At 36.7% G+C, this 23,567-nt stretch overlaps 1 protein-coding gene across 4 annotated transcripts; it reads left to right on the top strand.

Moving 5' to 3' along the window:
• Positions 1-452: 452 nt before the first annotated feature.
• Positions 453-23,274, top strand: LOC131165668 (protein BTR1). 4 transcript variants are annotated; one of them, XM_058123655.1, is made up of 9 exons: positions 479-792; positions 4,958-5,196; positions 5,275-5,381; positions 16,055-16,248; positions 18,732-18,802; positions 22,455-22,550; positions 22,627-22,688; positions 22,784-22,889; positions 23,006-23,274. In XM_058123655.1, exons 1-8 carry the CDS (start codon positions 708-710, stop codon positions 22,869-22,871), a joined length of 942 nt encoding a protein of 313 aa, XP_057979638.1. In that variant the 5' UTR covers positions 479-707; the 3' UTR covers positions 22,872-22,889; positions 23,006-23,274. The 4 variants fall into 4 exon arrangements, with proteins under 4 accessions (XP_057979639.1, XP_057979636.1, XP_057979638.1 ...); XM_058123654.1 differs by having other exon boundaries at positions 488-792; positions 18,678-18,802; XM_058123656.1 differs by having other exon boundaries at positions 453-792; positions 22,784-23,274.
• The last annotated feature ends 293 nt before the right edge of the window (positions 23,275-23,567 follow it).

Raw genomic sequence — 23,567 nt, 5'->3', positions numbered from 1 at the left:
GTTGACGAACTCCCTGTGTTCGTCGACGAAGCCCTGTGTGCAACTATGAGTTTTTTCTATTTTTGCTTCCTTTTTCCTCTCTTTTAATATTTAAATATCGTTATTTTTTATTTCCGGGTCGTTACAATATTATTTACTCCCCCCCTGCTCTTCTATTTAACGTAAACCTACCCCATAGCTTTCATAAATTATTTCATAGCCCCCGTACTTCTATATTTATATATGCTCGGATCAATATTAACCCCCCTGGCATATACCTGCAAATAGTTTCTGTGATCCCGTCTCTAAATTGGGGAACTCAAGAGTGTACAATAAACTTGCTAGAATAGCCCCGCTATTCCTGGGGCTATGAAATAATTTATGAAAGTTATGGGGTAGGTTTATGTTAAATAGAAGAGCAGGGGGGGGTAAATAATAAATACAGTGAGGCGGTTCTCACGGCAAACACAGCACATCAGCAACGGCACATGCTTACGCCACTTGCTCAGACGCACGCCATTAACATATTACGCGCCCGTCGACCCAACCCTCCTCCTTTCTCCCTCCGTCTCTATCCCTTTCTCTCTCATCTTCAGCTCCTGTTCTCTCTCTCTCTCTCTCTCTCTGCCCTTTTTGCTGTGCGGATGGTTTGACTCTATCTCCGTCAATAACTTCTTCCATCTCCCTTCATTTTCGTCTTCTCTCTCTCAGAGGATAAGGTGAGCAGAATGGAATCACCGGATTCGTCGTCATACGTGTCGTCGCCGGAGCGTCCGCCGAAGCGATCCGGCCCGCCCAAGTCTCCGACGTCAGGTGAGGCATCTTCCACCCCTTTGCCCGTGGGAGAATAGGGATCTGTAGTATTTGATCTGGTTTTGTAAATTTTGGGGGAACGCGTCGTTTGGTTGTAGAGAAAATGCGGGGAAAGAAAAGAATCCTGCATTTTTTTTTCGTTTGTCACTTAATTAGCGTGTTTTATCGGCCGTCAAATATTAATGGCGAGTAATCAAGGGTCTTCTATTATATGTCTATTTTCTTTAAATTATGTTTTACCGTACCGCGGACATTATTGTCAATGCGAGCAGTTTTTGCCACAGAATTGGTTAAACTTTAGTGTGAACATGATTAGGTGAACTTTTTTTTTTTTGGTTAAGCGCAATATGCATGTATGGAAAAAAAATTGAAGAGTAACCATTAAGTGTCCTCTTCAATTTTGCGCGTGAACTCATATATATGTTTTTTTTGGGGGGGGGGGGGGTGTGAGATGGGGAGGGGGATTGGGAGGGGAAGGTGTTAGCACTGGGGAATCCTCATGAGTCGGCTTGATAGGCATGGGTGAGGACCAACTTGACTCAAAAGTTTACAATCATGTATATAAGTCACTCCTCCTTCACTCAATTTCCTATAGCACATACTCAGAAGTGAAAGAAGGGGGATTGGGAGGGAGAAGGTGTTTGCACCATGGGTGTCCTCATGAATTAGCTCGTTAGACATGAGTGAGCACCGACTCAACCATTTAAGCCATTAGGCCTTGGCTCAGCCACATATATAAGCTACTCATACTTTACTCATTTTTTCTATGCTTCATAGCCTACAAGTGAAATTTCTCAACAACCTTCTCCCCACTTGTGAATTTCAACCACACCTCCTTGAATGGAAACCATTCTTGATCTCACAATGTCTTATAAACAATTAGGAGCTATTAGTCGACGATGAGAAAGCCAAAAAACACTATCTTTTTGGACTTTATGATAATGATTCCCATCCCAATTCTTATATTTTTCTTTATACCTAAGTTTAAATCTTGTTATCTTAATTTTTCAAGTTCTCTAGATTTTTCTCCTACCCATTTAATTATTAGAGTCAAATTATGTTGTCTTTATTATTATTATTATTATTATTATTTTCTAACCATTGTGCCAACTATTTCTGTGCTTTTACTAGAAATTGTCCGTATGTTCCAAGTTGCTACTCTAACTGAGTCTCCTGAACTTCCTACTTTATCCACTTATGTCTTAAATGATGTGAAATACCTTGCATATTTGACACTGTACCTAGGCTTTGACATGGTGCATTGCTTCGGGGCAACAACCTAGTCCGCCCTTGCCCATTCTTTTGCTACACCTAGGTGGTAAAAGTGTAGCGTTTTGGTCATAGGAAACGGCCTGGCGAATAATTGGTAAGGCTTTATTTCATAATAATTTGACAATTTTTATGCTAGCTGTACCCCTATTTCTTTACCGGGTCTTGAGAAGATCGGCTGTGTCTGAAAATAATTAAGAATTTGAAACACTAAGTGGGTGGGTTTGGGCATGTCCATTTTTATTTTGGGCATAAGATGGAGGCCTAAAGTTTGGCTGTTCTGGGTCTGGCATAGTGATAATTCCTTAATGTGGGCCTTGGCCTGGCCCGTGTGGTACCCAGGTCTACACAGAAGGCCTGGATTTTTTGGAACATACAACGGCAAACAAAAAAAGCAGCCTTAAGTCTTTCAATTTTCGTTTTGGAATATGTCTTCGATATTAATTCACTTTTCTTCTACAATATCCTTGGGTATTTTTGTTATATCTAGAATCAGGAAACTTGTTAACTAGGATGATCAATGTTCGGTAACCAGATTTAAATGTGCAGGATTTCTATTGCGGCATGCTCACTTTTGGCTTCTCTTATGTCATAGAAACAATATCTCCCCTAGTATGCTGTTCTCTGCTGGAAAATTGGGATGAGAGTGGAATTTTTTTCAAAAGGATACAGTGATTGTTGACTGCTGGATTCTTAACATGGGGACCTGTTAAAAGTGGTGGGAATTTATCATGTTTTGATGAACCATTTTCTTTCTTCTAATAAAATAAAACTAAGGTGCGGCTATATGTAGCATGACACGCTTAGTGGTGGTACAAATAATGATTAAATGAAAATCTTAGAGGATTGGTCCCATTTGAGGATGAGTTGAGATCCATGACATAATTTTGCCTTGTATTACTACTAATAATTGATGTATTACTGGTTGAGAAGTGATTTGATTAGAGTCTGTGCTGAAAGGGTAATGGGATGAGTTGGAAGGCTTTTTTTGACAAATAATGAACACTTCTATTAAGTGAAAGAGAAGGAATATTAGAAGCATTCAAAAAAGATATAAGCAGACTTCATAAACGATAGATAAATATCCATGGGGTAAAAAAAAAAAAGAGAACTGATGGTCCCTGTAGTTTACAGTTGCTCAAGTGCCGTAAAAAAGAATTTTAGCTTTTAGCATCATAGTACAAAATTCAACACCCTAAAAAGTTTTGATATTCCACTCCTTCCACAGCATCCACATAATTGCCAAAGGCACAGAATTCAAGTTTTTCTTCTTAGTTTCAATGTCTGGCAACCCACTCCAACATGGCAGCTTTTCCTTCACAGATAAAATGCATAATCTGACAAATATCAATCAACCTTAGCACCAAATTACGCATTTCAGGTGTCACCAGATAACGCAACACTAGTGATATGTTGTTTCACTGTTGAAACAACCACCATTACTGATGGTACACTCATGCATACATGTAGCAATACAAGTAATAATTAATAAACAAGTTGTAAATAGAAGCTAGGCTGGGCAACGTTGCTTTGCACATCAATCTCAAGGTCAACCAGAAAAATAGTTTGCGTTGATGTTCTTAACCCAATCCCAACTTGAGTTGTCAAAGTATTTGCTTTAGTTCATTTGATTTTTGGGTTGGGCTTGGACAGGAATCAGGTTAAGTCGACCAAGTTGTGGTCTTCTGTTTTAACATATGAATATTCCTCGGCTTTGTGCTTCTATTTGTTGTGTTGCATTTGGATGTGTACATGACACAAGGGGTTAGATGCAGCATTGTAGCAACTTCCTAGTTTCTATAAACTATATTCTGGGACATTTCCATGCACGTTTGTGTTCCCTTGGTGGTTAATTGTATTTTGCAGTAAATTCAAAGTAGCCTGCTTGCAATATATTAAAGAAAAACAATAACTTTTAAATAAAAGGACCGTGGCAAAATGCATTTTTTCTAGAACCAACTGAAGGAAATGTGAGAAAGGCAGAATGCCGTACACACTTCACAGGTTTAGTAGCTAGACAAAATTGTGACTTGAGCATATTTTTTTCTATCATTGAATTGTCTTTACAGCATTGCCCTTCCTTTTCAGAAAATATGCTTTGCGTTTAGTGCTTTATTCCTAATAGTATGTAAGTTAACGGAATTGAGAATGTGATGTCACATGTTCCTTATTCTGTCTCTGATCATTGCAAGATCTAAGATGGTGCTTCCAGTGCCAGCACTCATGTTTGATATTGCCTGACAAAATTTTCATGACATTTGAACAGAAATCTGTTTCATCTTTCAGTGTGTATCAACTGAATAACCATCATTATTTGTTTAACAATATTTTTTATTGAGTGAAACTACTCTTACTGGGGCTCAATTATGGATGCACCTGCTGTTGATTTGCACCACAATCCTGTGCTGCTTCAGTTCAGGGAAATAAAGCATTTATTATTCCTCAAAATTTTTTCTTTTTGACAAGTAAAGAAAATTTGATTGAGGAGGCATCAAGGGGATGCCAGCTCATGGTACAGTAAATCAAGCATTTATATTAAAAACTTATAGTGGCTATATATGCTTTTGACATATTGCATCAAATTAGTCAAGTTCAGAAAGTTTAATGATATCATGGATTGCTGTGATGGAGGGAAGGCATTTTTAAAATTTTTTTTTTTTTCACATGATCTTATGAGTGTCATCAGTTATATAATGCTGCACTTGGTTTTTTGCATATTCTTTTGATTTGGCACATTGGCTGAATTTAATTTCCTCTTACCTGACTTGCTAATTCTATTGTGTACCAGTATTTCACTTCGAAAAAGTTTCTTCGCGCAACTCATGTAGGGCCTAACAAGTGAATATGTATCAGCTTTGTTCATTTTGCTAATATTTTTAGAACTTCTTGTCCGCAGATACTACAGAGAAGCCTACATACATAAAATTCCTCGTATCAAATGCAGAAGCAGGTTCTGTCATTGGAAAGGGTGGCTCAACAATTACTGATTTTCAGTCACAGTCTGGAGCACGAATTCAATTATCCCGCAATCACGAGTTTTTTCCTGGAACATCTGATAGGATTATTATGGTATCTGGAGCAGCAAATGAAGTAATCAAGGGGATGGAACTTATACTCTCTAAGTTATTGAGTGAGGTAATATCTATTATATTGCTTCAATTCTCTATGTTTTCCGAATATTAATAAAAACATTTCATCTATATATTTGGTCAGATTCATGTTGAAGATGGTGATGATGTTGACCCAAGATCAAAAGTGAGACTGATTGTTCCAAACAGCTCTTGTGGTGGCATAATTGGGAAGGGAGGAGTCACCATAAAGTACGATTGCTGCTTATTGTGTTTATAAGAGCATCTTGTTGTTGTCATGTACTCATGTGTGTGATATTCTCTGCTTGTATAGATGCATTTGGTACCCTGAAATTCTCATTCATGAAATTTTGAACAGGCCATGCTTATTTTAATATTTTTGTGTTATATTAGATAAATGTCTGGCTTGTTTACATAGAACTTTTTATTTTATAATCCTTCAAATGTGTAGCTTTTAGGATGGATGATCTAGAGCAAGTTTCAACAACTATTTCAGATAGCATTAATTTCTAGGGTGAAAGATTTGTCATGTTAAATGCATATTAGTGTGAGACAATAGATACCATTTTTGTTTTGGTAAGCAGAAAAAAGTTACTAAGGGCACCAAGTTGGTGCAACCCAAGTTCAAAAACAGAAATTACAAGTAGAAAGAATCAGTAAAATCAATAGAAGCTTGACCTATTGAGGAAAGGCTGCCCATTGTACGAGAGAGACTGGGTTTTACCTCAATTGTCTTTTTAACCGTGTCAACTGACAATTCCCCCCCTTGAACCAGCCAAAAAATAGTTTAGGGATAAAAGGTTGTTTCAGTATTTTTGTTTTTTATTAAGCGTGAAATATTTATTGTATCGTTCTATGTTGACTTTCTTATTGTGAAATTCAGTGGTACATAGAAAAAAGCTGCATAAATACCTTTTTTTTTTTGAATATTTGATTTGATATTGAATTTCAATGTGCCCATTTGACCAACCCTGAAGCACAGCTGTATGGGAGAGTTTGTGTAAATGAATTTATGTGTGGTTGAAGTAGGATTGAGTAGGGTTGTTCTTCTTGCACTCTCCAGTGTTCAGTTTCAGGAGCTTTTAGAGGAGTGCCTTTGACCAATTTGCAAATAGACTGGAAAGCCTTGCTTCATTAGTATTATTTTCTTTTGTGTTGTGCATCTTTTATTTCAAAGAGGATATGTTCTCCTTTTCCTTATATTTCGCCCTATCAGTTCTTCAAAAGTCATTCTTTTATCTAAAGCCAAATGAGTGATTGCACCAGAGTTGTGGAGGTTTTCAATACCTGATATCATTCAAAGGAGTTTGGGTGAATGGAGTCTGGATGTTAATGGTTTTGGTGGTTGGATTGGGTGAATAGTGAATGGACATGAATGGTTCTGCGAAAAAAAAAAAGAAATGTGGCAAAGGTACATAAGTGGCTTTGTTGGGAGGTGTTAATGTGCAAGTTCAGTCTCTTATTGAGAAACTTACCTCTATTTTCACTTGTGGTTGTTGTAGAGTTAGTAGTGGTTTAGGTTTGACTAAGAGGGAAGATTGATGTAAAGTAGGTTGCTCAATAGGAGAGGTTAATGGAGGAAATTCTTACACCAAAGGGAGAGATGCTGAATAGGTACAGTCTAAGTGTGTAATTATTATATGAAAATTGTCAAAAAGTTGAGTCTGTCAAGGATAGAGGTTCTTGACTATTTATGACTTGCTGACTTTCTACACTTTACTTTGGAACATCGAGTGGGGGAAGGGCTTTGGATCTTAATTTTAAACTATGAAGGTAGTTCAGAGACTGTTTCTGGTAGTCTGCTATTGGAGGTTGTAATTACAAGGAGAGTTCAGAGACTGTTTCCAATAGTCTTATACTGGTGTTTTGTACTCTAGGAAATATATTTCTTGGGTGAAGTGTGAATGTCAACCAAATGTTGAAGAAAAGGAGTTAAGTTGATGTGGAATAAATGGAGTAATGCTCCACAAATCTTATCTAAAATGGCGTGGTTAACAAGAATAGAAATGATGCAGGTGATGATACTGTGACCACCCTAGAAGAATGCTATGAGTATGCGTCTATGATTGTTAACTGCATCCTGTACAGCCGTGTTAAGCAAGAAGGAATGGGAATTGTTTGTGAAATTGTGACTGATCCAAGTTGGATCTCATATATATATGAGAGAAGAATATTACTTTTGGTGGAGCACTGCTGATATTGGCATGGATTTAATAACCAATATCGAAAGTTTTCATGCTCAAAGTTTTAATATATCCTTCTTAAAGATAAGTACATGTCTGTACAACACAGACAGATGCATGCACTACCTGTCCTGAGAAAGTTGAAGTGTTGAACCCTTGCCTCCCCTATGTGAAGCCATGAGGGCAGCTATGGGGCCACAAGCCTAGGCTCAATGCGAGTGAAGTTTTTGATTGGAGTTGGAGGCCGGAGTTGGAGACCATCATTTGGGCCTTGGTCGCATACACGTTCAAGAGATTGGATGACCCTTAGCCTGCTACAAGCGCACAAACGGATTGTGTTAGTTAGAGATGGAGACTTGAGTCTCTTGTAGAGCACAAACGTATTGTGTTAGTTAGAGATGGAGACTTGAGTCCAATAGCTGTTACATTTCCCAACATTTGAGGTCCTACACAGCAGCTCTAGATAAGTTATCAATGAAAAGTAGGATTACTAATAGGATGATTTAAACAGGTAATTCGTGCCAAAGAAAAACCATTGGTTTGCTTCTGATCCTCTATTAGTCAGCCTGGGGCTTGCTTTGGTATGGGGTTGGGTTTTGGTTGTCTTGCCCTTGTTGCAACTAGTTAGTTTTAAAGGGTTCACTTGGTGTTTTTTTAATGTGTTAGGAAAAATTATTATAATTACCTGCCAATTCATTAAGCATTCAAGACTTAATTGTCACCAACATGGGACCATATTCAATTAAAATTTATAATAGCATGTTCAAATAGTAGGATCTTGATGTCTTCTTGTGTTGAAGCCACATTGTTTTAACACTTAAACTTGGCAAAATTTGTGAACTTACTCCAGATCCAATTTGGAAGTTGGGAACGTCAAGGCAGTTATCTACCTATAAACAAGCTGTATACCTGAGGCACATGTTTCTCCATTGCAACATGATTATTTAAGGGGCCATATGGTATCATTGTCAAAAATTAAGAGAACGCAAACCAAAGAAAATAAAAAATCAGAAATAGAACCTAAAAAAATAGAAACCAACAACCTATTTGGTTAATATTTGTAAAGTTAAAACAAAATAAAAACTTAATTAAAAATACTCATTTTTGCCCTTTAAATCAAATAAGTTTTAAAAAATATGATTAAAATAAAAAAATTCAAAATGATACAAATTAAAAAGTACTATAATAAAAATATAAATTATTATAATTATTTTACTTAGTTGTTTTGCTTTCAGATTTTACTTTACAATTAAAATCTTATTGTACATGAAAATTGAAAAATAGTAAAAATATTTTATAATTAGCTTTACTTATTTTTATTTTTTTTGAAATTTTTTTATATTTTTATTTTAGTTATATTTAAATTCATATGATAATTTTATTTTTATTTTAATTAAAAAGTGTATAAAATGAATGATTTGATGTAAAAAAACTATTTCTGGATATAAATTTTTTTTGCAACAACAACTGAAAACCATTAAATTTGGTTTTCCATTTTTTTGTAAGCAGCTGAAAGTAGAAACAAAAAACTGGCAACATAAAAGCAATTGTGTTCTTATATTCTATTTCTTCACTGTGCACAACCATAAACAGAAAACAGAAAACAACAATACCAAACAGGCCCTAAGTTTTTATATGCAACAGTTGTTAGTGTATAGGTGCTTGCTTTGCATTTGTTTTTAGAGTTTTGGTGTTTTTTGGATAAGCAAAGAGAAAAACAAGCACAAAGAGCAGCAAGGGGGTCCAATCCAAGTACAAGATGAGCATTTACAAGGATATAGCGTCAACAAACCTGACAAACAAAAATGGCTGTCTATTAAACCAATAATATGATGTTTTAAGTCATCTATCCTTAATAATATTGAGAGAAATAGGAACTCATTCAAAACCCCTTTGATTTCTTCCCCCTAATCATCCAAAAAATAGTGAGAGGGTTCTGCTCAACATTCTTCTGTATTTATCTGTGTTAATGCCCCCTCCAAGCCCATAATTCCCCCAAGACAGAACCTGCTAGCACCTAGTGAATCTCCATCGTGGCCCAAAAGCAGGAGCCTGTAGTTTTCTTATCCAGCTGAACCAACTAAATGATGATGCACAGTCTCAGTGTATCTTTTGCAGGGAAACACCAGCACTATGCCTCCTTTCCGCAAGTCCTCTGGCTTCATAATCTTATTTTAAGCAGCCTCCCAATCAGAAAAAAGCTACCTTAGTGGGACGACTAGTTTTCCAAATGGCCATTCAAGGAATCTTCATGGTTACCTTTATCAATGATCCTGAAAAATGATTTGTGTTCTTGCCTTCTTGGCATTTTTCTGTGCCCATTTGTTTGGATATTTTTGGGGTTTGTTGCTGTTTGGCCTTCGAAAGGATTGGAAAGCAGGTCTGTTGTAATTTTCTTGGTTTTTTCTATTTGCTTATAGGACATCTTGTCCTAACATTCTATTATGGTTTCTTGCTCGTTCTTCAATAAAATTCCCCCCCCCCCCCCCACCAAACCCAAATTAGAAGAAGATTTGACTTTAAAATAGCAACTTTTTGTTATTCTCCATTTCGGTTCATCCTCCCTCTATATTGTTAATGATTTGATAAACGAAATTCAACTTTCTATCTCCTAATCCTGCCCCTCTCTCTCTTGGGCCTGTCTCAAGAAGAAGGCATCCCATATTGTCCCTCAAAGTGTGAACTAACTAGTGTGTTTCTTATGCATTATATCTAGCCAACAAACTAGAAATTGCTTATTTGAACTGGAGCCCACACCACCTATCACATCGAAAGAAAACTGACTCCCTATTTTTCATTTTGAAACTTATGTAAAGACACTCCTGGCCATTTCTAATATTTTTCCACACCCTCATGAAGCTTCCTACTTCGTAATCCACCCATTATGATCCACCCCATATTTTCCTAATTCCCACCACAACCACCCTAGAGAGATTCCATTTCCACCATAAATGTCCCAAGCCATTTAATGACAAGGCCCAATTAAAACTGGTTAAGCTGTTGATTCCCAGGCCTCGATTCCAGTAGGTTGTTTCCCCACTTTGGTACTTCCCACCTCACCAGATGATAATTTTAATTCCTCTCAATGCTGTCCCACAAAAATCTCCTCTGAATATCCTCCAACTTTCTTAATAGAGCTAACACTAAGAATTTGTGGCAGGTTTGTAGGCCATACATGGCTCTTTCCCCCTGTTATTTGGGTCGTGTGTTGTAACAATCATGAGAATCATGTGCATTTATTTATTCATTTATCTGTGGCTTGGAGTTTTATGGAGTAAGCTTTTTAATTTTATAGGTGAATGTTAGATTTGTCCTCGGACTTTCGAGGAGGTTTTGTTGGTTGATTTTGTTGGCTTTGTAAAGCGGAAGAAGGCCAAGGCTTTTTGGCAGTCTGCTGTTTATGCAATTATTTGGGTTGTTTGGTTGGAGAGGAATTATCGGGTTTTCATAATCGAGCTTCATTTTAGATCTTGTTTGGGAATGGTTGTGTTTTTGCTTCATTGTTGGCTTCTGGTTGCTTTGGTAAGATGATTTTATCTAATATTCAGTTGGATTGGTTGGCCATTTTAGCCTAGCCTTTTGGTTTCGTTGTTTGTATCTGTTTTAGTTTTACTTTCAATTTTATTTTTGTTTCATGAAGTGAGGATTTCTTATTCTCTTTGTCGTATCGTACCCTCTTTTAATGAATTTCTTCTTTTTCTATATTTATAAAAAATATCCTCCAACCTTCTAGCTCGGGATAGTGAAGAGATTAATGTCATACATGGAAAGGTTGGACACGGTGATGGGCAATGGCCTCCTTTTGAGCAATAACTCCTTTTCCACCCCACTATTTTTTGCCTCTAATCTTTCAACCACTGCATCCCTTATGCCTACATGTCCCCTTCAACTCCTTCCTCTGAAGCAATTGGCTATCTTTTTCCCAAATTAACCTTATGTCTGAAATAATTCAGGTGGTGCCCCATTAATGAGGACGGTGAAAGTAGGTGTAGAAATACACTTCCAGATTCATTTCCTCAATTGGTGCCCCAACCCATTTACTCCATAATATAGATGAGAAAGTTCCAACATATGTGATTATAAGCGTTCTCCATATTCAACTTACAAATAATCTCTGCCCTACTTGGATGTGAGGGCCACTGGCCATGTCTAGGGTTTGTCTCCTCCACCAATTCATTTTGGAAGGGTGCCATGGCTTCTTCCACTATTCTCTCCAGCCTCCTGGCCAGGGCTTTTGAAATTTTCAGCTATCTATTTCTATTTATAAAGACTTCATGTGCTTGAGAGTCCGTGATGATTAAATAAAACGAAGATTTTACCATGACTGCAATTTATGGGCATAGCCCACCAAATTAATGGGTCAAAAATCCTTGGATGCAAATAGCTCCAGTCATCTTTGGTACCAAATACACAAAGGCATTATTCATGTTTCATTGTATAAACAAACCTCCTTTCTCATAAAAGTCACAAAACACCTTAATCAAATCATCCTTCCCTCCTCAGCCCCCCCACCCACACATGCACCCAACCAAAGATGAAGCCATCGGGCTCTGATGCATTTTCCCAGCTTCAGTCCACTTTAAAACTGTTAAGGCCTGATATACATTGTTGGTCCACAACCTAACGGCTTAAGCTTTTGGGTGAAGTGGTAACTGGTAATCTAACATGGTATTAGAGTTGGTTCCTAGGAGGTCTTGGATTTGATTCTTTTTGCCCGTATTAATGTGTAGTGTCTTAAAAAAATCATCATATTCCTTGTAATGTGAGTGTTATTTATCATGTGTTTATTTCCCTACATGCTGTTGGGCTGCTTGTGCGGGGGAGTGTTAAGGACTATTGGTCCACAACCTAACAACTTAAGTTTATAGGTGAAGTGGTAATATAAGAAAAGCCACCGCAATCTCCTTCATCAATGAATCTCGGAAACCGGCTATCTTAATCATATTTCATAATAATTCTTTACTTTGATAATTCTGAATCTGTCTCTCATTTGTTATGCATTATTCTTCCTCTTGGAGGATATGGAACAAGTTTTTTGGTTTTATTGAGGAAAGTTGGGTTTGTTTGGAGTCAGTGGAGGATTTGCTGGGTATTTCTTTTTTGTGGCCAGACGGAGCAAAGGCAGGTCTGCCCTGTGGAATGTCGTTTGTATAATTGTATGCTGTGTTGTGGGATATTTGGATGGAAAGGAACAGTTGCATTTTCAAGGGGAAGAAGACTTCTTGGTTTTGTTTGTGATAAGATTCAATAATTGGCTTCTTTATGGGTTGTTGCTGCTGGTTGTTTCAAGGGAATGTGCTTTGAAGATGTTCAATGTCATTGGTTTCCAGTTTTGTAGGAATTTTGTTTTTTTGTTTTTGGAGGAATCCTAATTATTCTGTTTTTTACATTCTTTATCTATTAATATACTTCTTTTTCAATAAAAAAATTATATTAAAATACTTAATATTGCCCTATGTAGTGTAAAATCCCTTGTGCAAGCTTCCTCGACTGCAACATTGATTTGGAGGAAGGATATATGTGGGAATTTATATTTTTCAAAAGGACTTGGGGTTGGAGCTGTGCTGTTGCTCTTTGTAATAGAAATGGATTTACCCTTCTTCTTATTTGAAGTTTTGGTTTGAATAGACAGGGAGAGGACTAGAAAGGTGATTAATATTTCAATTTATGAAAGATGCTTCACTGGATTGAGTGCTTGTGGTTCTGCAGATGCATAATTAGAAAACCCAAAATTGTGTAGATGTTTTATCCCTTTCTTTTTCTCTTTGGGGGTGGGTTTTGGGGATTGGAGGTTGTGGATGTTGCAGTTACAAGAATAAAAGGATAAAATTTTGATGTCAATACTTATATCAAGGGTTACAAAATAGATATTGATATTTCTAAAGACAATGAAAGAAAACTTGAAATAGTCAGCGTAATAGTTAGATCGATGTTGAAATAATATTGATGTTTGTAGGTGTTGGAGGTATGGACATGCCTGTATAATTCCATGCATGGGCTGTAGTTCGAGTCAGATTTGCATGCTGATAAAAAATAATCCCTCTGAAAGCCAACTGAAATGTTAAGGTTTGTCCTAGGACAATCTGAGATGAACTGAACATGGTTTATACGTAGATGTGGTCTTTTTTTTTTTTTATTATCGAGCAAAAGAAAAAATTCTGAAACTTCCAAAGAGGCTTCCTTTTCCTGCACTTACTATAAGTGACAAATCTGAAGAAAAATCCCACCAGAGGAAGGAGTACAATCAACTGTTTTCAAGAAAACTGAACATTTGAACAACCTACTCCACAACTGCAGAGTACAAGAATGGTGCTTGTAAATATGAGCACTGGTCTCACGATTTTGGAAACAATGGACACAAAAGTCAAAGCTAATGCTTCATTTGATTTTCTTTTCTGCAACACACCATTATTGTTCATTCGATTAAGGAGAACAATCCAAGTGAAGGCCTTAGTTTTTTAGGAGATCTTAGCTTTCGAAAGAAAGGAGTACAAAGGGAAATGATCAGCACAATTGCCATGGGTTAAATGAAATGAAAACATCTGAGGCTTGTAGGGTCTAAACTCTGAGGGATGCTAAACGTAGAACGTTTGACAATTGAACAAGAAGAAATTCCAAGAATCCCATTAGAGCCAAGAAAATTAGCCATAAGATTACTCTTGAAATTAGAAAGATGACACAAGCAAGGAAACAAGCTGGACAAGGAAGCAGCCCTAGGGGAGTTGCCAAATCCCTGTACTGGTACATAAGTTATGTGAGTTGTAGAGAGTGCTGACATGGGAGAATTAGAAAATCCTTAGGAAGCTCAAGAGCAGGAGGTGGCAGATTAGGGAGTTTTTTTTTAAGTTGCCTGAGGGAATCATAGAGATGGGAGGACTTCATATTTTGGGGAATTCTTTTATGTGTGTGGGAGAAAGTAGTGTTTTGAAAGGTGAATGCATAAGGCATTGAGGCGTAGGGGATTTAATTTTTTATTTAAAAGCATATAAAAAAATTATATATATACATATATACTAAAAATATTATGAATTTTATTAGATAATTAAATAAAACATGTTGTTTCAACTTTACCCTAAAAAATGGCTTAGAGAGTCTGCCTGTGGGGTACTAGCCCATGAATTAAAAGACCATTGCCATGTGCTCATAGCTTAAATATTTTACACCAAGTTTCCACTCATTGCCTTTTAGAGTGTTGACTCACTCAGTTCTGTCTCTCTCTCACACACATGCATACACACAAAGATAGCTCCCAAATGGAAATGAAGAAATATCAGCTCTTAGTTGTTGTGGGTTGCTGAAGTGAGAGAAGTTGCCTGCGAAGAGAGAGGGTTGTGAGAAAGAGGTCGACTTAGAAAATAAATGGGCAGATCTTTTCCAGATTTGAGGTTGATTTATGATCTTAAGCAATGTTGAAGATTTAAAGGAGGTTGTGAGCAAGAGGAAAGACTGGAGAGAGAGGGAACAGCCACACGGCAGTGCCAGTCCTACTGTTGGAGGAGCTCACCGGAGAGAGACGAATGGACAGAAGAGAGGGTTCTGTCAAAACTTGTGGAATGGAGGGAGAGGGTCTTTGTTCATCGAAAGGATACATGAATGCTTATGGGTTTTCTCCCCTAATTTTTTTTTTACATATTTTTTATATTATTAAAATAAGCTAAATGCTGGTCCCAGAGGCATAGGCCTTTCATTTCGAGGCATAAAAAACACACCTTTTGGTGTATGTCCCAAACTCAGAGGTGTACACATTTTAGAATTTATGCCTCTTAAAATATGCCTTAGTGTGTATGGGCCCCAAAAAGCCATGTGCCTTAGGAACACATTTAAAAACATTGAGATGTCCAATAAGGTTGTCAAAAAATCCAAATGAAAGGAGAGAGGTGCTTATGGTGGGGTTGAAGTGTATTTTGGCACCTTCCAATGAGACAACACCATATGGAAGTGCGGCCAATGAGAAAAGAGATGGTTGCAAGCCTGATTTGGCAATGACTCATGGCCATGGTTTCATAGGCAAGACGGGACGTGTCACGTTCATGAATGATACATGACAAACACTTGAGCAGCTTAAGGAAAGGTTAAAGGGTTTGGGCCTTAATGAACCTTGGTTCAATCCCACATAGTGAAAACTTATTAGTACACCCGATGACTTATATTGGTAGGGGAAATCTACCATCTGTCCCCATGACCAATCCAGGGCTGTGCGTGGTCTATCTTCTTGCAAAGGTGTAAGCATGAAATAATAATCAGTTGCATAATAATTAAATGTATATATAATCCAAAATTGGGACAGATTTATAATTGTAATTGGGGCATCTGCACTCCCCCACCCCCTGCACAGTCGCGCTCGGAGTGTATACTGCAAAATAGGTGATTAGACAAAACTAAGGTCAGTTTGGATTTTGTGAAGGCAGGATAACGAAAGATGGCAATGCTTTTTAGAAAGGATGGACTGGATTGATTTGATGTATACAAGCTTGCATGCGTTTGCTTGCTCACCCAAGGCATTTTTTAAAAATGTCTAAGAGAAGAAATTTTTCATTGTGATTGAATGGTGGAGATTATTATTATTATTTTTGTAATATGGATGGCAGCTGCTGCTGTTTGTGTCCTCCATTTTTTTAACTGACATATTTTTGTCCATCATTTAAGATCAGCTACTGCTTGCTATTATTGTTTACGAACATATTTAATGATATTTGGGTATTAATGGGCAACTTTGTACAGGTCATTTATTGAAGACTCGCATGCTGGCATTAAGATCTCCCCTCAAGATAATAATTATTTTGGATTGAATGATAGGCTAGTTACGCTAACAGGTTCTCTAGAAGAACAGATGCGGGCTGTTGATTTGATCCTGTCTAAGCTGATGGAAGATCCTCATTACTCTCAATCTATGAATTCTCCATTTTCATATCCAGGTGCAGCAGCTTCTTCCATTGGTTTAATCAATCCAACTGCTTTATATTTTAGGAGAAGCTTCATGTTAATTTTGGGTGCACCTGCCGTGTCTATATGTTGATATAGTTTTTGATATTTAAGTATCGCCTGAGCTGTAGACTTAAATTTTCTTTCCTGCATTTTAGATTTAAATTTGCCATTTTGTAGTGGAAGAATTTGGCAACAATTGTGGTATTTGATAAATATGGGGAAATCACTAGACATTGTTTGGAGGCTAATACAGGAGCTTTAGCTAGTATTGATGCTTATTTAAAAACAAATTGTCCTATTGTAGTTCTCCTCTCCTTTTTTTTGCCCAAATCCTTGCTCTAATATTTCAGAAATGTTACTTGAAGAGCAAAAGTTGAGATGATTTCAATCTGGAGAAAAGATTTTTGAATCATATATTAATCATTATAAATTTTATATGATTAATCATTTTACATTTATGTGAAGTACGTATATGTATAGTATATGAAAAATAAAATTTGAGGCTGGAATTGTTTTAAAATTTTATTGCATGAGGAAACATTCAGTGAGATAGTGACTGCAAAATTTAATTAACATACAATAAGCAATCTTATTCAATCTCATTCTTGAGTCTCAAGTTTAGGCTTGTAAATGGGTGGAGAGGGAGGGTGATGCAGAAGCATCAAGGACCTGCAGCCGTGAGAGAATGTAGGAGACTAGGAGAGGAGAAGGGAAGTGGAAGAAGAAGAGGGAAGAGAGGAGAGAGGATACAAGAGGGAAATCTCACGTTCAATTCAAATTCATCAACAGAACTACTCCCACATGGCTTTCATACGCTATTTATAAGAAAGCTACTAACACATGAAACACTCATATACCTAAAACTACATGACATTACACACACACTCTGAAAATACACAAATATTACAAACACGCGCCAAAAATGCATAATCCTACTACAAGCAATCTAAATACTCATAATAGACAACTAATTAACTTAGCACAGTTGGGTTTAGGTCCGAATGATCCATGAATTCTTTTCTTTGACATAGGCCTTCAAATTGTGTTGAATGATCCAACCAAATACCCGCTTCTTGTCTTACATCAGAGGGGCATAACCCAAATCCGCCCACGCCCCATCTACCTCCTTGAATCCTCCTCAGAGCATTTTATGTATCCTCATTCCCTTCCTCTTGGGGACAAGAATCCGGCCTGTCAACTATAAAAAAACATACAAATTTTCTCAAAAGAGTAATGTTTCTTTATTTTATTAAAATAAAATAACTTGTCTTTAATATGATTATATCTTTGATAAAACCTAATCTCATTAGTAGAATAATATAAAATAAAATGAAAATAATACATTAGGAAGCTATGAGAAATTAAATAAAAAATACCATTTTTACACGTGCACACATGTAAATACATACACCCATCCATTTATGTATTGGTTTGTTTATTTATTATATTTGGGGCAGGTTTTTGGTTATGCGTAGTATTATTTGGGGTGGGGCGGATTTGGGATGTGAGAATACATTTCTCATTTTTGCCCCCAAATCCGTTTCAGATTACAAAATTCATCTCAATTACTGTCCCTATAGGGGCAGATCAGGGTGGATATCTGCAATCTGGATCTGTTTGCGTCCCTATTCAAGTCAAACTTTCTTTATGCTTTCTTCTAATTCTTTTTGCATGACATGCACACATTCACTTAAAATAAAAACAAAAATAAAAGAGGAAGCTCCGGATAGGTTTTTTGGGCTCATTTACCTGTTCAACTTTTGGTCGAAATGAGCAGTAATTGTTTCCTTTAGGTTTTATTTTTTTCCTCACTCTTTGTTATTATCTGAACTGAAATAGAAGTCTGGATTATAATTTTGCTGAATCTTTAAGGCATTTTACTTGCTTGCCTTTTGAGTATTAAAGGAAAAAAGAACAGTTGCTTTCTTGAAGAATAGTTTTTTCTTTGGACCTTTCCATGAAACTCAACTCCACGTAACAGTACTTTTTATCCAGGTATATAAAATTTTTTTAATGGATATGGTTCTTCCATTCTTATTATTCCTAGTTTTGGTTGGGTCCTTTACTGAATATATGTTTTTGTTGCTTCATCTGCTCAACATAAAATGGGGAAATTTTAGTGTCTTATTCTTTATTCTTTGAAAAAAGAGGATGGAGGAGAGCTTAGATACCTTGGAGAGGTTTCATGGGAGGTATCTTATTAGTCATACTATGAATATGTTTTATGAACTAGAACAGAAAATTCTGAGAAAGTAGCTCACCAGACAGTTGTATTTGTTGAAGTAATTACTGGTCATGATTTTCTTTTTTTGTCTTGGAACTCTTCAATATGGTTGTATGGTCTGTTAGAATTATATTAGTGAGTTGAGGAGTCATAGCCAGTAAGTTTTTCTTTTTTCCTTTTAATTTGAATTTTTAGGTGTTTACTTCTCCGGTTTTCATGCTATTCCATATACATATGTGCTTCCTTCAGTTGGAACAGCAGCATACAGCCCGATGAACTATGGACCCAATGGTGCTGGGGGAAAGTTTCAGAGTAACAAGGTTCATTCTTCTCCTTAATGTTAAAAGTCCTAGTAATTTTTCATGATTTTATTGCTGTTGCATGAAAACTGGTTATCATTTTAACTTACATGCTTGGAATAGATGGACTGTATGTGTGTAGCTTTTCTTGATTATATATTGGTTTGATAGGAGAGACTGAGCACACATTAAGACAGTTTCTTCTTCCTCTTCTTCTTTTTGTTGTTTTTGTTTGTTTTGTTCTTTTTTTTTGGGCTTTTAACTAGGCATTAAGATAACCCCATGAATCCTATGTGTAATTCATTGTTTTTCAAGTTCGCAATCAGGCTGGTGGCCTAGTGGTTGGTGCTGGTCTTGTGTCATGCATAGTGCTTGTTTTTTGAGTCACCATTGGCGTGCTTGCTGGGCTTGGGGCCAGATTATAGGTCCATCTTGGCTGGCCCCACCGAGGCCTCTCCAGTTAGCTCCTGGGTAGGCATCATACCGACCCTTTCTCTCTCTCTCTCTCTCTATCTCTCTCTTCTCTCTCTCTCTCTCTCCCCTCATTGGAGCAGCCCAAAAAACATAAAAAAGTGGATTACCTATGGCTATAACAGATGAAAAAAGAAGGTTCTTCGGGATCACCTTGAATAGAAAAGCTGCACATTGGAATAATGCCTGCTTACAAAATTGCTTTTTCTAAGTTGGTTTTAGTGAATTAAGCCCATGTGTAAAATTTGTATCAATATGCCTGCATATCATATCAACTTTAAAGCAAAAGATATGGATCCACAGAATTCATGATTCCATTAGATCATTCAAGTAACAAGATTAGCCATATTATACAAGTTCAACAATGTGGTTTACGTGAGTCATATATTCATATGAAGCATTTTCAAATGCTTTTGCACTGTGCAAAAGAAATTGAAAATGAATGGCTAGGATTATCTGATCGTGATAATTATTGGACATGAGTTTACTGTAAAAGACTCATTGGTGATCGTCTCCTTATACAGCTGTGGCAATCTATGAGTAGAGCATTGAAACTTGCATGTGTTAATGCAAGTAGTTCATGTGAGCGCATGTGTTAGTGCCTCTATAGCTAAATTGTTTTTTATATCCAGTGGTTTAAAAGGTGTTCTTGAGGTGTGCCTAAATGCGTTTTGAGGGTAAAACGTCCCAAGGCGTAATGTAAAAGGCAAAAGTCCCAAAAGGCATACGCATTTTGGAGTTGGGCGTATGCCTTGCACAGAAAAACTCACATTTCACACCTCAACAGACAAGGCATATGCATTTTGGACCCCATTATTTGTGCAAATTGCGGAGCATAAAAATCTTCCATGACATTGACGAATACTCTTTCCATCGTTCGATGTTCTCCAGGAAGACTCTTCTGATAGGATGACTGGGTTGTCTCTCTTTGGCCAATCAAGCACCATGACTCTCTCTCTCTCTCTCTCTCTACTTCAATCGTCGACCAACCTCAGATCTTCTGCATATCTGTGCCCTTGTCTTCTCAGGCAATCTCTTTCCCATGTTGAGGACCTAATTCCGATTTTCAACACTCTTCGACCCTCAGCTGCTTCAGATCTTCATACGGAAGCTTCTCTCTTCGACACTCAGCTGATTCGGATCTTCATGCAAAAGTCTCCTTTCTTCACACTCAGCTGCTTCACGAAAAAGCATCTCTATTCACATACTTATCTCACTTCAGAGAGAGAGAAAAAGGAGAGAGTTGTGACTGAGTCAAATTCTTTTAACCAAGAAAGGCAATGGAATTGAAGTTAAATATTAAAGCTTGGATGGGCACGTGGCAGCATGGTCTTAAATTTCCACGAAATTGTCAAAATTTCCGTTGAAATTTCCGGTTTCCTTCACCCTCGAAATCGAAATGGCAGTCGATTTCTTTCTTGCATAATTCCATTGAAATCTCAACAAATCATCTGAAATTTATCAAAATTTTAGTGAAACTTGTTGAAATTTTTACTCTACAATGAAATTTTCCCGGAATTCAAATGAGAGATTTAGGAGTGAAGTGAAATTTCTCTATTAATTTATTTTTATCGAAACAAAAGATTATTACAAACGCTTTTGAAATTATATGAAAAAATAAATTTGCAGCAACACTTTATTTAACTACTCGTGTCTAAATTATCATTATTTGTGCAATAAATAAAATTTAAATGATTTATGAATTTATTTTTGTATTAATTGAACATGTTTAAAGTAGATTAACTTATAAATATGTTTGATACACATGCTATATTACAACTTTTCCACCTCAATACACAACATAGATGTATTTCATTTGTAATATATTAGTCCTTAAACTTTTATTATGTCTGTTGACCATTTCTAAAGTTTCACTAAGAATTCCATGCTTTACTACTGATCGTTATTTTTTCAAATCAAAATTGAAATTTTTGTTGAAATTTCCGTACTTTTGGAGCTTCGAAAGTTTAGTCGAAATTGAAATTTAAGACCTTGCATGGCAGGCCCTCTAGTTCATGGCCAATACCACCACAACTAGCTTGAGCTTAGACTCTTTAAGCTATTTTTAGGGGTAAAATTTAAAGAAAATGCTTTGTACTAATTATTAAATAAAATTCATATGATTTTTAGTATGTATAATTTTTTATATATATTTTTTAAATAAAAAATTAAATTCCTAAAAGGCTTGCACCTCCATGCCTCGAGGTTTTCACCTCGCGTTGTTTGGGGTAAAATGCCTTGCCTTACACCTTTGCTTTTAAAACACTGTTTATATCTAATATTTTTTTTTAAAGGAAGAAAGAAAAAGCAATGCAGTTCCACTGTCTGCAAATCATGCCCTCCCTTTTATGAATTACAAATATCTATTTTACTTATACAAAATGAATTAATAACATTTGAGGGTATTTTCTTTATATTACATGTGCAAAAGCATATTTCTCTACCTTCTATATGGCATGAAGGCATTGAAAAAGCAAGTTAAACTTCTCCCCTCCCTATGAAATGCCTCTGCTTTCCTATGTTGAAAGTCCTTCCCCACTTATTAAGTTAATGGGCTCAAAATGGAACTTGGCTTATATTTATGTTTCTAACTTATTCAAATAATATTTGAATGTGAAGAAATTTATAACAGATGCTCTACCTCCTTGTCTCTTCTAGTGTCTTTATTGCTCCCACCCTATGCGGAGCCTGGATTTGTAATCTTTTTGTTTTTTTAAGGGGTGTGTGCATGTGTTGGGGGGACTAGATTCAATAGAAAATATGAAGTCAGATTCTATTTACAATTTATGGGAGAATTGCAGAAAAAGGATTCATATGTTGAATTAAAAAATTGCGTGTCATATTTTTAAAGTTATTTTAGGAGTTATAATGTAATTATATAGTTAATTGCAGTGTGTTTAAATATGGGATTGTATGTTGTGGGCATTCTGTTGGCATTTTGAGTCTAATCGTTATGCCCCTATTTTCTTTCTTCCCTCTTTTTATGCAGCAATTCTTCTTTCACTATCATCTTTTTCTTCTCTCTCTCGCACCCCTCCCCCATTATCACGTATGAACATAGTTTAATCCCATAATGGAGACTTCAAGTTGATTTTTTTTCCATGAAGACCCTATGTTTTCTTCATGAAAATACTTGCACAACCATGATGATGATGATGCTTAGCTGTGTACCCTTGATTAATATGCCTTTTTGTGTTCACAGGAAGATCGCAGCAACTCGGTGACCATTGGCGTCGCAGATGAGCATATAGGGTTTGTTGTTGGGCGTAGTGGAAGGAATATTATGGAAATTAGTCAGGTTTGCTGATGATGAAATAATTTTCACTTATTTCCCCCGCTGGCATAAAAACTGAGTAGAGCACTTGTTCTTGCAGGTTAGTGGAGCCAGGATAAAGATATCAGATAGAGGCGATTTCATGTCGGGGACAACTGATAGGTATTATAAAAGTAGTCCATCACATTCATATGCAGGAAATTATTTTCTTGGTAGTAAATGTTTAAATTGTTTTGGGTTTGAACCTTCATATGCAGGAAAGTGACGATCACTGGGTCACAGAGGGCAATCCGTGCAGCTGAAGCCATGATACTGCAGAAGGTGGCTTCTGTTTCTGAGAGGTGATATGGCTGAAGTTTTCAGGTTGTCTTATCCTTCCATGTCTCAGAACGGTGTCTTCCTGCCGTTTCTCTCTGCATTTGGTGAATTTATTAGTATAAACCCATGTGAAAAAATGATGAAAAGTTCAAACTCTGCAGTGAGGAAAGCAAGTTTTCATTGAGGGACACTTCCTGTTGACTTCTCGGGGTAGATGGATATATTTCCAAAGAAAAACTTGTTAGAAAAAGTTTGGAAGAGGCCGGTTAATTTAGTTCTACTTGAGCCAATATAACAATTTGTGTTTATTTTTATTTTGATGTTATTTTATTTTATTTTTGTTTCATCAGCAGGCATTTGTAACTTTTATAGATTAATTAGCTGGTGTAATGTCCATGGGGTACTATGCTTGAGGTTAAATTTCCCAAAATTTTTCCCTCGTCTCCATCGTTTTTGTTTTTGTTTTTGTGAAGGTAGATATTATTGTGTTTTGAGCAGATGCCCCTCTGTTCCGTCCTTGGCTGCGTAATTTTGTGAATCTGCATCCGCAGCTTGGCATGCGGGACTCTTGCTCAAGGTCCAAGTGCTGCATCTGGAATTGGAAAACTGATTCAGATGGTCGAGGCATTGTTTGTTTTGTTCAAAATCACCGAGGTGGTAGCCTAGTTGGTATGGGTACGTGTCTAGGGTTAGGGGGGTTTGAGTCGGACAGGAGGAGTAGTG

Source organism: Malania oleifera, chromosome 10, assembly GCF_029873635.1.
Source record: "Malania oleifera isolate guangnan ecotype guangnan chromosome 10, ASM2987363v1, whole genome shotgun sequence".
Classification (NCBI taxonomy): domain Eukaryota; kingdom Viridiplantae; phylum Streptophyta; class Magnoliopsida; order Santalales; family Ximeniaceae; genus Malania; species Malania oleifera.
The sequence above is the reverse complement of the archived record's forward strand: the minus strand, read 5'-3'. Positions and strand labels throughout refer to the sequence as shown.

Coding starts and splice junctions, on each gene's coding strand:
- LOC131165668 (XM_058123653.1), top strand. CDS start 708: ATGGAATCACCGGATTCGTCGTCATACGTGTCGTCGCCGGAGCGTCCG. Junction 793..4,957: donor GCCCAAGTCTCCGACGTCAG/GTGAGGCATCTT, acceptor TCTTGTCCGCAG/ATACTACAGAGAAGCCTACA. Junction 22,551..22,626: donor ATATTATGGAAATTAGTCAG/GTTTGCTGATGA, acceptor TTGTTCTTGCAG/GTTAGTGGAGCCAGGATAAA.